The 14,417-nt window shown below is 56.2% G+C and overlaps 1 protein-coding gene across 1 annotated transcript in view; it reads left to right on the forward strand.

Moving 5' to 3' along the window:
* IFT80 (intraflagellar transport 80) overlaps positions 1 to 13,103 on the forward strand; it is a gene marked incomplete at its 5' end in the record, with an annotated part of 45,541 nt that extends 32,438 nt beyond the window's left edge. The window contains 7 exons of the mRNA XM_076054724.1: positions 885 to 1,041; positions 1,975 to 2,122; positions 6,841 to 7,012; positions 8,255 to 8,344; positions 9,577 to 9,749; positions 12,048 to 12,216; positions 12,963 to 13,103. Coding sequence (XP_075910839.1) covers positions 885 to 1,041; positions 1,975 to 2,122; positions 6,841 to 7,012; positions 8,255 to 8,344; positions 9,577 to 9,749; positions 12,048 to 12,216; positions 12,963 to 13,103 — 1,050 coding nt within the window. The remainder of the gene's footprint in view (positions 1 to 884; positions 1,042 to 1,974; positions 2,123 to 6,840; positions 7,013 to 8,254; positions 8,345 to 9,576; positions 9,750 to 12,047; positions 12,217 to 12,962) is intronic.
* Between the last annotated feature and the right edge of the window lie 1,314 nt (positions 13,104 to 14,417).

Here is a 14,417-nt window from a genome sequence, read left to right on the forward strand (position 1 = left end):
TCTGTCTAGACGGTGTCTCTCTGTCTAGACAGTACCTCTCTGTCTAGACGGTGTCTCTCTGTCTAGGCGGTGTCCCTCTGTCTAGACGGTACCTCTCTGTCTAGACGGTGTCTCTCTGTCTAGACGGTGTCCCTTTGTCTAGACGGTGTCTCTCTCTCTAGACAGTGTCTCTCTGTCTAGACAGTACCTCTCTGTCTAGACGGTTCCTCTCTGTCTAGACAGTACCTCTCTGTCTAGACGGTACCTCTCTGTCTAGACGGTGTCTCTCTATCTAGACAGTGTCTCTCTGTCTAGACGGTGTCTCTCTGTCTAGACGGTGTCTCTCTGTCTAGACGGTACCTCTTTGTCTAGACAGTACCTCTCTGTCTAGACAGTGTCTCTCTGTCTAGACGGTGTCTCTCTGTCTAGACAGTACTTCTCTGTCTAGACGGTGTCTCTCTGTCTAGACGGTGTCTCTCTGTCTAGACGGTACCTCTCTGTCTAGATAGTGTCTCTCTGTCTAGACACTACCCCTCTGTCTAGACGGTACCCCTCTGTCTAGACGGTGCCTCTCTGTCTAGACGGTGTCTCTCTGTCTAGATGGTGCCCCTCTGTCTAGACGGTGCCTCTCTGTCTAGACAGTGTCTCTCTGTCTAGACAGTACCCCTCTGTCTAGACGGTGCCTCTCTGTCTAGACGGTGTCTTTCTGTCCAAACGGTGTCTCTCTGTCTAGACGGTACCTCTCTGTCTAGACAGTACCCCTCTGTCTAGACGGTGTCTCTCTGTCTAGACAGTACCTCTCTGACTAGACGGTGCCTCTCTGTCTAGACAGTGTCTCTCTGTCTAGACGGTGTCCCTCTGACTAGACGCTTCCTCCCCCCACCTCCCCTCCCACCCCCCTCCAGCTAGAGGTGGTGCAGGTGGCGCTGGATGCCAGCGTTGGCGGCAGTGGTAGTGGCGGCGGTGGCACTGGGCGGCTGCTGGCGCTGCTGGACCGGGCGCAGGACGTGTTCGTGGTGCACACGCGCGGCGCCAGGGAGGGGAGGCCGCCCATCAAGATCGGTGCGGAGGGCCGCACGGGGGTGGGGGTGGGCTGGAAGAGAGAGGGGGGTGCTGGGTGGGTGGATAGGTGGGTAGGTGAGTGGGTAGGTAAGTGGGTGGGTGGATAGGTGGTGGGTGAGTGAGTGAGTGGGTGGGTGGATGAGTGGGTGGGTGAGAGGGTGGGTAGGTGAGTGGGTGGGTGAGAGGGTGGGTGGGTGGATAGGTGATGGGTCAGTGAGTCGGTGGGTGAGAGGGTGTAGGTGAGTGGATGGGTGAGTGGGTGGGTGGGTGAGTGGGTGGGTGAGAGTGTGAGTGGGTAGGTGAGTGGGTGGATGGGCAGGTAGGTGAGTGGGTAGGTGAGTATTGTTTCCCTTCAACGTGACTTTACCGAAAGAACCAAGAATATAACATCACCATTCTTTAAGACTCCTGGGCAGGGCCAGGGCCATCTTGGACTTACGGTGTTTTTGACTTACGATGTGGAGGTCTTCGTGACGCAACTAGAGGACTTAAAGCTTTCGTGACTGCAAGGATTCATCTTCTTTGGTTCTTTCGGTGAAGCCACGTGGAATGAGAATAAAATAATAAATTGATAAAATAAAATAACGCGATAAAATTCTCACGACGTTTCGATCACAACGCAAGTGATCTTCATCAGGTGTGATCGAAACGTCGTGATTGTTTTTTGTTTTAACATAATTTTATTGTATTTCTACATACGTGACTTTACGGAAAAAAAACTATGAGTAATTTTATGCAGTCACGAAAGCTTTAATACTTTATTAAGGCCACTTGTGTTGTGGCCGAAACGTCGTGAGAATTTTATCGTGTTGTTTTATTTCATCAATTTATTATTTTATTCTCATTCCACGTGACTTCACCGAAAGAACCAAAGAAGGCAAGCAGAGGACTTCAACGCGACCTAACCCAACAAACATTTGCCATCACCACCAGGCGGCTCGGCGCAGTGCGTGGCATGGCACGGCACGGCCCCGGTGCTGTGCGGCGTCGGCGACGGCCGCCTCTCCCTCTGGCTGTGCCCGGCGGCCGCCTTCGCCGACCCGGGCCTGGCGCCGGCCACCGTGAGACAACGCGACGCGCCGTGAGAACCTCACCGCAGCCGCCACCAGCAGCAGTGGTAGCGGTAGTAGTGGTGGTAGTAGTAGTGGTAGTAGTAGTGGTAGTAGTGGTAGTAGTAGTGGTAGTAGTTAGTAGTAGTGGTAGTAGTAGTGGTAGTGTTGGTAGTAGTAGTAGTGGTGGTAGTGGTAGTAGTTAGTAGTAGTAGTGGTAGTAGTAGTGGTAGTATTGGTAGTAGTAATGGTAGGAGTTAGTGGTAGTAGTAGCAGTAGTAGTGGTAGTAGTAGTGGTGGTGGTAGTAGTGGTAGCAGTAGTGGTAGTAGTAGTGGTAGTAGTGGTAGTAGTAGTGGTAGTGGTGGTAGTAGTAGTGGTAGTAGTAGCGGTAGTGGCGGTAGTAGTGGTGGTAGTAGTGGCGGTAGTAGTGGCGGTAGTAGTAGCGGCAGTAGTAGCCGTGGTAGTAGTGGTAGTAGTAGCGGTGGTAGTGGTAGTAGTTGTAGTGGTGGAAGTAGTGGTGGTAGTAATAGCGGTGGTAATAATGGTAATATTAGTGGTAGTAGTAGCGGTGGTTGTAGTAGCGGTACTAGTAGTGGTAGTAGTAGTGGTAGTAGCATTAGCTAGTGGTAGTAGCAGTAGTAGTAGTGGTAGTAGTAGTGGTGGTAATAGCGGTAATAGTAGTGGCAGTAGCAGCAGTCGCGCTGGTAGTAGTGGTAGCGGTGGTAGTAGCACTAGTGGTAGTAGCATTAGCTAGTGGTAGTAGCAGTGGTGGAAGTAGCAGTAGTAGTAGTGAAGGTAGTAGTAGCAGCAGGAGTAGTGGTAGTAGTAGTGGTAGTAGTAGTAGTGGTATTAGTAGTGGTGGTAATAGCGGTAATAGTAGTGGCAGTAGCAGCAGTCGCGCTGGTAGTAGTGGTAGCGGTGGTAGTAGCACTAGTGGTAGTAGCATTAGCTAGTGGTAGTAGCAGTGGTGGTAGTAGCAGTAGTAGTAGTGAAGGTAGTAGTAGCAGCAGGAGTAGTGGTAGTAGTAGTGGTAGTAGTAGTGGTAGTAGTAGTGGTAGTAGCAGTGGTAGTAGTAGTGGTAGTAGCATTAGCTAGTGGTAGTAGCAGTAGTAGTAGTGGTAGTAGTAGTGGTGGTAATAGCGGTAATAGTAGTGGCAGTAGCAGCAGTCGCGGTGGTAGTAGTGGTAGCGGTGGTAGTAGCAGTAGTGGTAGTAGCATTAGCTAGTGGTATTAGCAGTGGTGGTAGTAGCAGTAGTAGTAGTGAAGGTAGTAGTATCTGCAGGAGTAGTGGTTGCAGTAGTGGCAACAGTCGTCCCTGTATCTCTTTCTTTGTGTCTCTCTGCATCACCTTTCTCTCTCCCTCTGCGAATCTGTATGCGTGCGTTTGTGTGCGTGTGTGTGTACGTGTGTGTGAGTGTGGGGAGCGATAGTGTAGCGGTTAGCGCGCTGCGCTATGAACCTGGCGACCCGGGTTCGATTCCCGCTCACGGCCAACACCAGTGACGATTATCTGAACCGGTCCCGGGCCTCCCCTAGGTCGACTCAGCCTCAAATGAGTACGTGGTGCGGTGTGCAAACATTGCCACTAGAGAGACAAAGGCGGTCGGGCGTGGTGCTGGCCACCCACCCCCTCGTGTACCGTTCCGGCCTTCATAGGTGCTCACTAACAGCACTTGCCCCTACAGTCTGTTAAGGCTATATGGGGGATCTTTGTGAGTGTTAGTACGTGTGCGTGTGTGTACGTGTGCGTGCGTGAGTGTACATGTGTGTGCGTGAGTGTACGTGTGTGTGCGTGTGTGTCGTGTGTGTACGTGTGCGTGTGTGAGTGTACGTGTGCGTGTGTGAGGGTACGTGTGCGTGCATGTGTGTACGTGTGCGTGCGTGAGTGTACGTGTGCGTGCATGAGTGTGCGTGTGTGTACGTGTGTGTACGTGTGTGTGAGTGTTAGTACGTGTGCATGCGTGAGTGTACGTGTGTATGCGTGTGTGTGCGTGCGTGAGTGTACGTGTGTGGTGCGTGTGTGTACGTGTGCGTGCGTGAGTGTACATGTGCGTGCGTGTGTGTACATGTGTTTACGTGTGTGTACGTGTGTGTACGTGTGTGTGTGTGCGTGTGTGTACGTGTGCGTGCGTGTGTACGTCTGTGTGTGTGTGAGGGGCTGGTAACCCCTCCACCTTCAATAAATTACCACTAAACCACGATTTAAATATGTAACTAATAAGCTTGTGCCGGAGGCCCCGGGGGGACAGGCGTCTATGACGTCTCCTGGCCAAATTCCATTTGGCGGAGCCAGGAGATTGAATCTCTACCCTTGGGGCTCCTCCAGAAACAACGAAAAGCCACTACGGATGGCCACGTGGAATGTTCGGACGCTCACTGCGGAGGAGAGGCTGCCACTGCTCTGTCAGGAGCTGGACCGGTACCGCCTGGATCTCTGTGGCATTCAGGAGGTTCGGTGGACCGGTTCTGGCTCCTGCCACGATGAGGGGTGGACAGTCCTCTACTCGGGGCAGCAGACTGCCAAACAACAGGGTGTGGCTCTTCTTTTGAACAAAAGAATGAAGGGGGCTTGGGAGCGTGGCGGTGAGGTGTGGGAAGCTGTAAGCCCCAGGCTACTTTGGGCTCGCCTTCCCATCAACCGGAGGCGAGGAGTAGTGGTCGTGGTTACTTATGCCCCCACCGAAGACGAACATCCGTGGAGGGATGCAGGCAAAGCCGATGAGTCAGATGCCTTCTATGACCTCCTGTCACAGGTGCTGGCTAAAGTGGCCCCTCGGGATAGAGTCATCTTGTTGGGTGACTTCAATGCCCGAGTTGGTCATGATGCTGGCACCTGGTCTGGAGTGATTGGAGGGCATGGGCCAGATCAGCTCAATAACAACGGTAGGAGGCTGCTAGATTTTTGTGCAGCCTATGGGCTTGTAATTACCAACACGCTGTTCCGGCATCGGCGCATCCACACAACATCACGGATGCATGCCGGGTCCAAGCAAGAACATCTGCTGGACTACATAGTGATGGACCAGCGGATGCGAGCCCATGTCCTTGACACCAGGACCTACCGTGGAGCTGATCTGCCCTCTGACCATCGACTAGTCATCTGTAAGATGCGCCTGCCATTCTTCCACTCCAGTGGTGGGTGTACACCCAGGACCCCATTCCAACCTAAAGTGGCCTGGTCTCAGTTATCTGATGAAAGTTGCAAGCGAAAATTTCATCATCGCTTGCGGCTGGGGTTGGCATCGTCCCCCACTCCTCCTGATGTCGAGGGTAAATGGGCGAGGTTTAGGACTGTGACTCATGCAGCTGCAATGGCTGCTTTGGGTTTGCTGTCCAGACCTCCCCAGAGACCCTGACTGACAGAGGAGGTGTTCAGGATGGTTGAGAAAAAGCGACAGGCCCACTGTCATCGGCTACAGAATCCCACGTCAGAGAATGAGGAGGCTTACCGCAGCCTTCGCTCGGAGGTTCGGAGAGCCGTGAGGCGCTGCAACTCCCAATCGGTGATGGGGCAGTTGTGGAGAGAGTGGAGAGTTTCCCATACCTGGGAAGTGTGCTAATGACCGGCTCCAGTTTAACAGCAGAGGTCTCACTCCGAATCAGTCGAGCGGCAATATCTTTTCATCGGTTGCGTAACGCTGTGTGGAAGCTACCTGGTCTGTCGTTCCGCACTAAGCTTCAGGTCTTCTCGGCCACGGTCATTCCCTCCCTTCTCTACGCTTGCGAAACGTGGACCCCCTTAATGGAGCATCTTCGCCGGTTTGAAACATTTAGGCTGGCCTGCCTACGATCCATCCTGGGTTTAACCAGGCTGGATTGTGTGAGGAGCTCACAAATCCTTGAAAGATCTGGGCAAGGTCCCATCGGTGAGCTCCGCCGGCAGGCAAGGCTGCGTTGGCTGGGTCATGTAGCCCGCATGCCCAGCCACCGCATGCCGAAACAGCTTTTGTTCGGCCAGATCGAGGGGGCTAAACGGGCGCGGCATGGGCTAGAGAAGAGTTGGAGTGACGTGGTACAGGAGGACGTGTAGCTGAGTGGACTTGCCGATGACTGGTACCAGCGGTGTCAAGATCGGCCTCTGTGGAGGAGGCTCGTGAAGGACGCCACTGGGCAGTTGGAGGCAGTCGCCCTCCAACAACAACGGAGGGCAGAGGAGCGACGCTCACAACAATGAACGGAGCGCCGGGTGGCTAAAGCACAGCAGGTTGGCACAGTAGGGGGCACAGGTGGTGCATCAGCCAGTCATCTCAGTCATCTCAGTCAGTCGACCCGTGGCACCTGGGTCTGCCCCGTGACCTCCTGCCCGCGGGCGTTCGACACTTCACGTGGCCTCAAGGTGCACATGGCCTGGAACAAGCGTCGTGGTGACGTCACCGCCACTTAGTGACGAATGGCGGTTGTTGTTGTGCGCATGTGTACGTGTGCGTGCGTGTGTGTACATGTGCGTGCGTGTGTGTACGTGCGTGTGTGTACGTGTGCGTATCCGGGTTCGATTCCCGCTCACGGCACCGGTGACGATTATCTGAACCGGTCCCGGGCCCTCCCCTAGGTCGACTCAGCCTCAAATGAGTACCTGGTGCGGCGTGTAAACATCGCCACCGGGGAGACAAAGGCGGTCGGGCGTGGCGCTAGCCACCCACCCCCTCGTGTGCCGTTACCGGCCTTCACAGGTGCTGCTCGCTAACAGCGCTTGCCCCTACAGTCTGTTAAGGCTACACGGGGGATCTTTGTCTTTGTGCCCGCGTGTAGGGAGCTGGGCAAGTGTCCGCGCGTGCTCTCGTTCCTGGGCGCGCGCGTGAGCGTGCGCCGAGCGGACGGGGCGCTGCTCTCCGTGCCGGTGTCGCCGTACCCCGGTGCCCTGCACGGCCTCGTCGCGGCTCAGCGCTGGGACCACGCCCTGCGCCTCTGCCGCTTCGTCAAGGTGAGGGGCACGCCACCTCCTGCTGCTCCTCCTGCTGCTGGTCCTCCTCCTGCTCCTGCTGCTCCACCACCTCCTGCTGCTGCTCCACCTCCTCCTTCTGCTGCTCCTCCTGCTGCTCCTCCTACTCCTCCTCCTGCTGCTCCTCCTGCTCCACCTCCTGCTCCTCCTCCTGCTGCTCCTCCTGCTCCTCCTGCTGCTCCACCACCTCCTGCTGCTCCTCCTCCTTCTGCTGCTTCACCTCCGGCTCTTCCTGCTCCACCTCCTGCTCCTCCTGCTCCTCCTCCTGCTGCTCCTCCTCTCTCCTCCTACCTCCTCCAGACTCACACAGAAACCCACAGACTCACACAGAGACGCACAGATTCACACAGAGACCCACAGACTCGCACAGAAACCCACAGACTCACACAGAGACCCACACACTCACACAGACACCCACAGACTCACACAGAAACCCATAGACCAGGGGCGGGAACCTTTTTGGCTGAGAGGGCCATGAAAGCCACATATTTTAAAATACATTTCCGTGAGAGCCATATCATATTTTTTAACACCGAATACAACTAAAGAAATGTCAGCGAAGATTTATTTGCGAGCCAGATGCAGTCATCAAAAGAGCCACATCTGGTTCGCGAGCCACAGGTTGCCGACCCCTGCCATAGACTCACACAGAGACACACAGAGACCCACAGACTCACACAGAGATCCACAGACTCACACAGAGATCCACAGACTCACACAGAGAGACACATAGACTCACACAGAGACCCACAGACTCACACAGAGAGACACACAGACTCACACAGAGACCCACAGACTCGCACACCAAGAGAGCCACAGACTCACACAGAGGCCCACAGACTCACACAGAGACCCACAGACTCACACACAGAGACCCACAGACTCACACAGAGACCCAAAGACTCACACAGAGACCCACAGACTCACACAGAGACACACAGATTCACACAGAGACCCAAAGACTCACACAGAGACCTACATATTCACACAGAGACCCACAGACTCAGACACAGAGCCCCACAGACTCACACAGAGCCCCACAGACTTTCACACAGAGACTCACACAGAGACCCACAGACTCACACAGAGACTCACACAGAGACCCACAGACTCACACACAGAGACCCACAGTCTCGCACACCAAGAGTGCCACAGGCCCACACGTGGTGACGCTCCTCTCTCGTGCGGTGCCGTTGTGCCGTGGTGCCATGCCGCGTGCTCCAGGACCCCGCGCTGTGGGCCTGCCTCGCCGCGCTGGCCGTGCGCAGCAGGGAGCTCGAGACGGCGGAAGCAGCCTACGCCGCCATCGGGGAGGTGTGTGTGTACGAGTGTGTGTACGTAGGGGTGTGTGTACGTAGGGGTGTGTGTGAGAGTGTGTGTACGAGTGTGTGTACATAGGGGTGTGTGTACGTAGGGGTGTGTGTACGAGTGTGTGTACGTAGGGGTGTGTGTATGAGTGTGTGTACGTAGGGGTGTGTGTACGTAGGGGTGTGTGTACGTAGGGGTGTGTGGACGTAGGGGTGTGTGTACGAGTGTGTGTACGTAGGGGTGTGTGTATGAGTGTGTGTACGTAGGGGGGTGTGTATGAGTGTGTGTACGTAGGGGTGTGTGTACGTGTGTGTGTACGTAGGGGTGTCTGTACGAGTGTGTGTACGTAGGGGTGTGTGTACGTAGGGGTGTGTGTACGAGTGTGTGTACGTAGGGGTGTGTATACGTAGGGGTGTGTTTACGTAGGGGTGTGTTTACGTAGGGGTGTGTGTACGTAGGGGTGTGTGGACGTAGGGGTGTGTGGACGTAGGGGTGTGTGTACGTAGGGGTGTGTGGACGTAGGGGTGTGTGTACGAGTGTGTGTACGTAGGGGTGTGTGTACGAGTGTGTGTACGTAGGGGTGTGTGTATGAGTGTGTGTACGTAGGGGTGTGTGTACGTGTGTGTATGTAGGGGTGTGTGTACGTAGGGGTGTGTGTACGTGTGTGTGTACGTAGGGGTGTGTGTACGAGTGTGTGTACGTAGGGGTGTGTGTACGTAGGGGTGTGTGTACGAGTGTGTGTACGTAGGGGTGTGTGTACGTAGAGGTGTGTTTACATAGGGGTATGTGTACGTAGGGGTGTGTGGACGTAGGGGTGTGTGGACGTAGGGGTGTGTGTACGTAGCGGTGTGTGGACGTCGACTCAGCCTCAAATGAGTACCTGGTGCGGTGTGTAAACATCGCCACTTGGGAGACAAAGGCGGCCGGGGGTGGTGTTGGCCACCCACCTTCCTCGTGTGCCGTGCGGGCCTTCATAGGTGCTCACTAACAGCACTTGCCCCAACAGTCCGTTAAGGCTATATGGGGGGTCTTTGTCTTTGTGTGTACGTGTGTGTACCCGGCTAAAGCACAGCGAATTGGCACAGTAGGGGGCACAGTAGGGGGCGCATCGGCCGGTCGTCTCAGTCGGTCAACCCACGGCACCTGCGTCTGCCCCGTGAACCTGCTGCCAGAGCGCACATGGCCTGGCACAAGCGCAGCGGTGACGTCGCCACTTATTGGTGGTGTTGCGGGGTCAGGTGGACCGCGTGGCGCACGTGAGGGCCGCCCGGGAGCTGCCGGTGCCGGAGAGCCGGTGGGCGGCGCTGGCGCTGCTCAGCGGCGACGTTCACCAGGCCGAGGGCATCCTCCTGCAGGGCGGTCTGACGTACCGGGCAATCCGCACCCATATAGACCTCTACAGCTGGGACAGGTGAGTGACTCACTCACACACACACAGATAACTACACTCACATAGACCTTACAGACACTCACACACACACACAGACAACTACACCCACATAGACCTCTACAGCTGGGATAGGTGAGTGACTCACTCACACACACACACACAGACAACTACACTCACATAGACCTTACAGACACACACACACACACAGACAACTACACCCACATAGACCTTACACACACGCAGACAACTACACTCAAATAGATCTCTACAGCTGGGACAGGTGAGTGACTCGCTCACACACACACACACAGACAACTACACTCACATAGACCTCTACAGCTGGGACAGGTGAGTGACTCACTCACACACACACACAGACAACTACACTCACATAGACCTTACAGACACACACACAGACAACTACACCCATAGACCTTACAGACACTCACACACACACACAACTACACCCATAGACCTTACAACAACAACAACTTCCATTCACCACTAAGTGGCGGTGACGTCACCACGACGCTTGTGCCAGGCCATGTGCACCTTGAGGCCACGTGGAGTGTCGAACGCCCGCTGGCAGGAGGTCACGGGGCAGACCCAGGTGCCACGGGTCGACTGACTGAGATGACTGGCTGATGCACCACCTGTGCCCCCTACTGTGCCAACCTGCTGTGCTTTAGCCACCCGGCGCTCCGCTCGTTGTTGTGAGCGTCGCTCCTCCGCCCTCCGTTGTTGTTGGAGGGCGACTACCTCCAACTGCCCAGTAGCGTCCTTCACGAGCCTCCTCCACAGAGGCCGATCTTGACACCGCTGGTACCATTCATCGGCAAGTCCACTCAGCTCCACGTCCTCGTGTACCACGTCACTCCATCTCTTCTCTAGCCTGTTCCACGCCCGTTTAGCCCCCTCGATCCGGCCGAACAAAAGCTGTTTCGGCATGCGGTGGCTGGATATGCGGGCTACATGACCCAGCCATCGCAGCCTTGCCTGCCGGAGGAGCTCACTGATGGGACCTTGCCCAGATCTTTCAAGGATTTGTGAGCTCCTCACACAATCCAGTCTGGTTAAACCCAGGATGGATCGTAGGCAGGCCAGCCTAAATGTTTCTAACCGGCGAAGATGTTCCATTAGGGGGGTCCACGTTTCGCAAGCGTAGAGAAGGGAGGGAATGACCGTGGCCGAGAAGACCTGAAGCTTAGTGCGGAGCGACAGACCAGGTAGCTTCCACACAGCGTTACGCAACCGATGAAAAGATATTGCCGCTCGACTGATTCGGAGTGAGACCTCTGCTGTTAAACTGGAGCCGGTCATAAGCACACTTCCCAGGTATGGGAAACTCTCCACTCTCTCCACAACTGCCCCATCACCGATTGGGAGTTGTGGGGGTGGAGTGTCCGATGGTACAAAATACCCAGGCAGGTGCTTAGTTTTGGTGGGGCTGATGGTAAGGCCCCATCTCCTAGTGGCACGCTCCAGTCTCAGCAGCAGCGTCTCCAACTCCTCCTCTGAATGAGCAGCTATTACCAAATCATCAGCATACATAAGGTGGTTGAGCAATAGGGAGCCATCCCTTGACACACCCGGGCATCGATCAGACTCCCATTATGTCTGTACCATATGGAGATTCCCCCGGTACAGCTATTGAAGGCTTCACGAACTACGTGGTCAAAGTAGATGTTAAATAATGTGGGAGCCAGAGGACATCCCTGTCGCACCCCAAGGTGTACAGGGAATGGCTCTGACTCCCGGCCACGTAGTTTTACCCGGGACCGCTCACCATCATAAAGTTCCTTAATGATCGTGAGCAGAGGGTCAGGTACTCCAAAAGCACGAAGAACAACCCAGAGCCCAGGCCTACGGATGGTATCATAGGCCTTGACCAGGTCAATAAAGCAGAGATGTAGGTCTTGCTGGAATTCCCTACACCTCTGCTGTAGCAGACGGACAGAAAATATGGCATCTGTGCAGGACCGCCCTTTCCTGAAACCGCATTGGGGCTCCGCAAGCCTCTCCTCAGCGTGCCTGGCAAGGCGATGTTGAATAATCCTTGCCAGGGCCTTTCCCGGCACACTGAGGAGTGAGATGCCCCTGTAGTTGTTACAGTCTGTGCGGTCCCCCTTCCTAAAGAGGGGGACCACCAGGGCATTCTTCCAATCCTGCGGAACCCGTCCCGTGGTCCAGACTGTTGTTATGATGTCATGTATGGCAGTCTGTGGACAAACGCCACCCTCCCTCAGCATTCGCTTGGGAGATCATCTCTGCCCGCTGCCTTTCCTGGTCTCAGACTCTGGATCGCCTTGTGGTGTGCAGGGCTCTGGAGCTTGCCGTGAAGCACAAGACCCACGTGGACTCGGTGCTGGCCTTCCGCCAGCGTCACCTGCAGCAGCTGCAGCAGCGCCAGCAGCAGCAGCAGCAGGGCCAGCAGCAGCAGGCGGTGGTGGAGGAGACGCGACCACGCTTCCTGCAGTACGCACGCCAGGTGCTGCCCCTAAGCATCACTGCCCCTGCCCTGTGCCTCCTCATCGCTGCCCCTCATCCTCTATGCCCCTCCCCCTCCTCCTCCTCTCTGCCCCTCCCCCTCCTCCTCTCTGCCCCTCCCCCTCCTCCTCTCTGCCCCTCCCCCTCCTCCTCTCTGCCCCACCCCCTCCTCCTCTCTGCCCCTCCTCCTCTCTGCCCCTCCTCCTCCCTGCCCCTCCCCCTCCTCCTCTCTGCCCCTCCTCCTCTCTGCCCCTCCTCCTCTTGGCCACCCACCCCCTCGTGTGCCGTGCCGGCCTTCACAGGTGCTGCTCGCTGAGAGCACTCGCCCCCAACAGTCTGTGAAGGCTACACGGGGGGGTATATTTTGCGTGTATGTGTGGAGCTTTAGTGGAGCGGTTAGCGCACTGCGCTACGAACCGGCCTACCCGAGTTCGATTCCCGCTCAGGGCCAGCACCAACACCGGTGCTAGCGATTACCCGAAGCGGTGCTGGGGGGGTCTCTCTCTGAGCTCGGCTCGGCCTCAAATGAGTACCTGGTGCGGTGTGTCGTGAATCATTGGACAAGGTTGGCCAGGCGTGGTGTGGTGTTGGCCACCCACCCCCCCTGTCGTGTGCCACTTTTGCCGGGCCTTCGTAGGCTTTGCTGCTGCTGCTGCTGCTTCTGCTTCTCGCCACGAACAGCATTCGGTCTCGACAGTTTGCTAAAGTCCACGCACGCTGGGGTGTGGGGGTTCTTTGTCTCTGGAGGTGGAGGTGGACTGGGAGAAGGTGGAGGCCAAGATCGAGCTGGAGCTGCAGAAGGAGAAGGAGAGGGGGGTGGCGGCGGCGGCGGCGACGTCGACGGTGACGACGCAGGGAGCCAGAGGGGGACACGCGGTGCAAAGATAGCGCCGCGGAGCGGGGGGGGTGGGGTGGGGGGGAAACACGGGGAGACACGCGGGGGGGGGGTGGGGGGGACACGGGGAGACACACGGGGGTGGGGGGTGGGGGGGACACAGTGGGGAGATACAGGATGGCACGTGGGAACATACAGGAAAATGGGGGGGGACACGTCGGGACCCACGGGGAACACAGTGGGAGATGTTGGGACACGGGGGGACACGTTGGGGACACGGGGGGACACGCGGGGACACGCGGGGACACGTTGGGGACACGGGGGGACACGGGGGGACATGGGGGTGGACACGGGGGGACACGGGGGGACATGGGGGGGGGGACACGGGGGGACACGGGGGGACACGGGGGGACACGGGGGGCACGTGGGGACACGTGAGCGCGGACACCCACGGAAATACTCGAGCCCTCATCACTGGAGATGCATCATCATCACCATCCTCATCATCATCATCCTCATCATCATCACCATCATCACCACCATCCTCATCACCACCATCCTCATCACCACCATCCTCATCACCACCACCATCATCACCACCACCATCATCACCACCACCATCATCACCACCACCATCATCACCACCACCACCATCATCACCACCACCACCGTGACCATCACCATCACCTCCATCACCACCATTCTCACCATCACCACCACCATCATTATAACCGCCGTCATTGCCATCATCCTCGCCACAATTTCCACCGTTATCATCATCAATGTCATCAGCACCATCTGTTATTATCACCACCTTCACCACCACCATTATCACCATCACCACCATCACCACCAGACACCTGTGTGAAATTAAACTCACGTGGCTTTGGGGGTCTCGCCGTATCCCGTGTCCTCTCTCTGTGTGCTGGTGTGGTGAGCAGTGGTAAACCTCACTCTGTGGTTTCAATGGATGAAGGTGATCATCACTGGTATCAATGAGTGATGAGTGTCGCACGGCTCTCCGAACCTCGGAGCAAAGGCCTCATTCTCCGACGTTGGATGCTGCAGACGACGGGAGTGAGCTTGTCATTTTCTCTCAACTAGCCGGAACACCTCCTCTGTCAGCCAGGGTCTCTGGGGAGGTCTGGACCGCGTACCCAAAGCAGCCATTGCAACTGCGTGAGCCACAGTCCTCAACCTCACCCATTTCCCCTCAACTCCAGCTGAAAGCAATGTTGAAATTCCTACTTGCAACTATCCTCAACTGAGACCAGGCTAGTGTGTGCTTGAATGGGGTCCTAGATGGACACCCACCACCGGAGCGGAAGAATGGCAGGCGCATCTTACAGATGCCAAGCCGATCTTTC

This window comes from Petromyzon marinus, chromosome 67 (genome assembly GCF_048934315.1).
Source record: "Petromyzon marinus isolate PM22_M1 ecotype Great Lakes invasive population chromosome 67, UKy_Petmar_22M1.pri1.0, whole genome shotgun sequence".
NCBI lineage: Eukaryota > Metazoa > Chordata > Hyperoartia > Petromyzontiformes > Petromyzontidae > Petromyzon > Petromyzon marinus.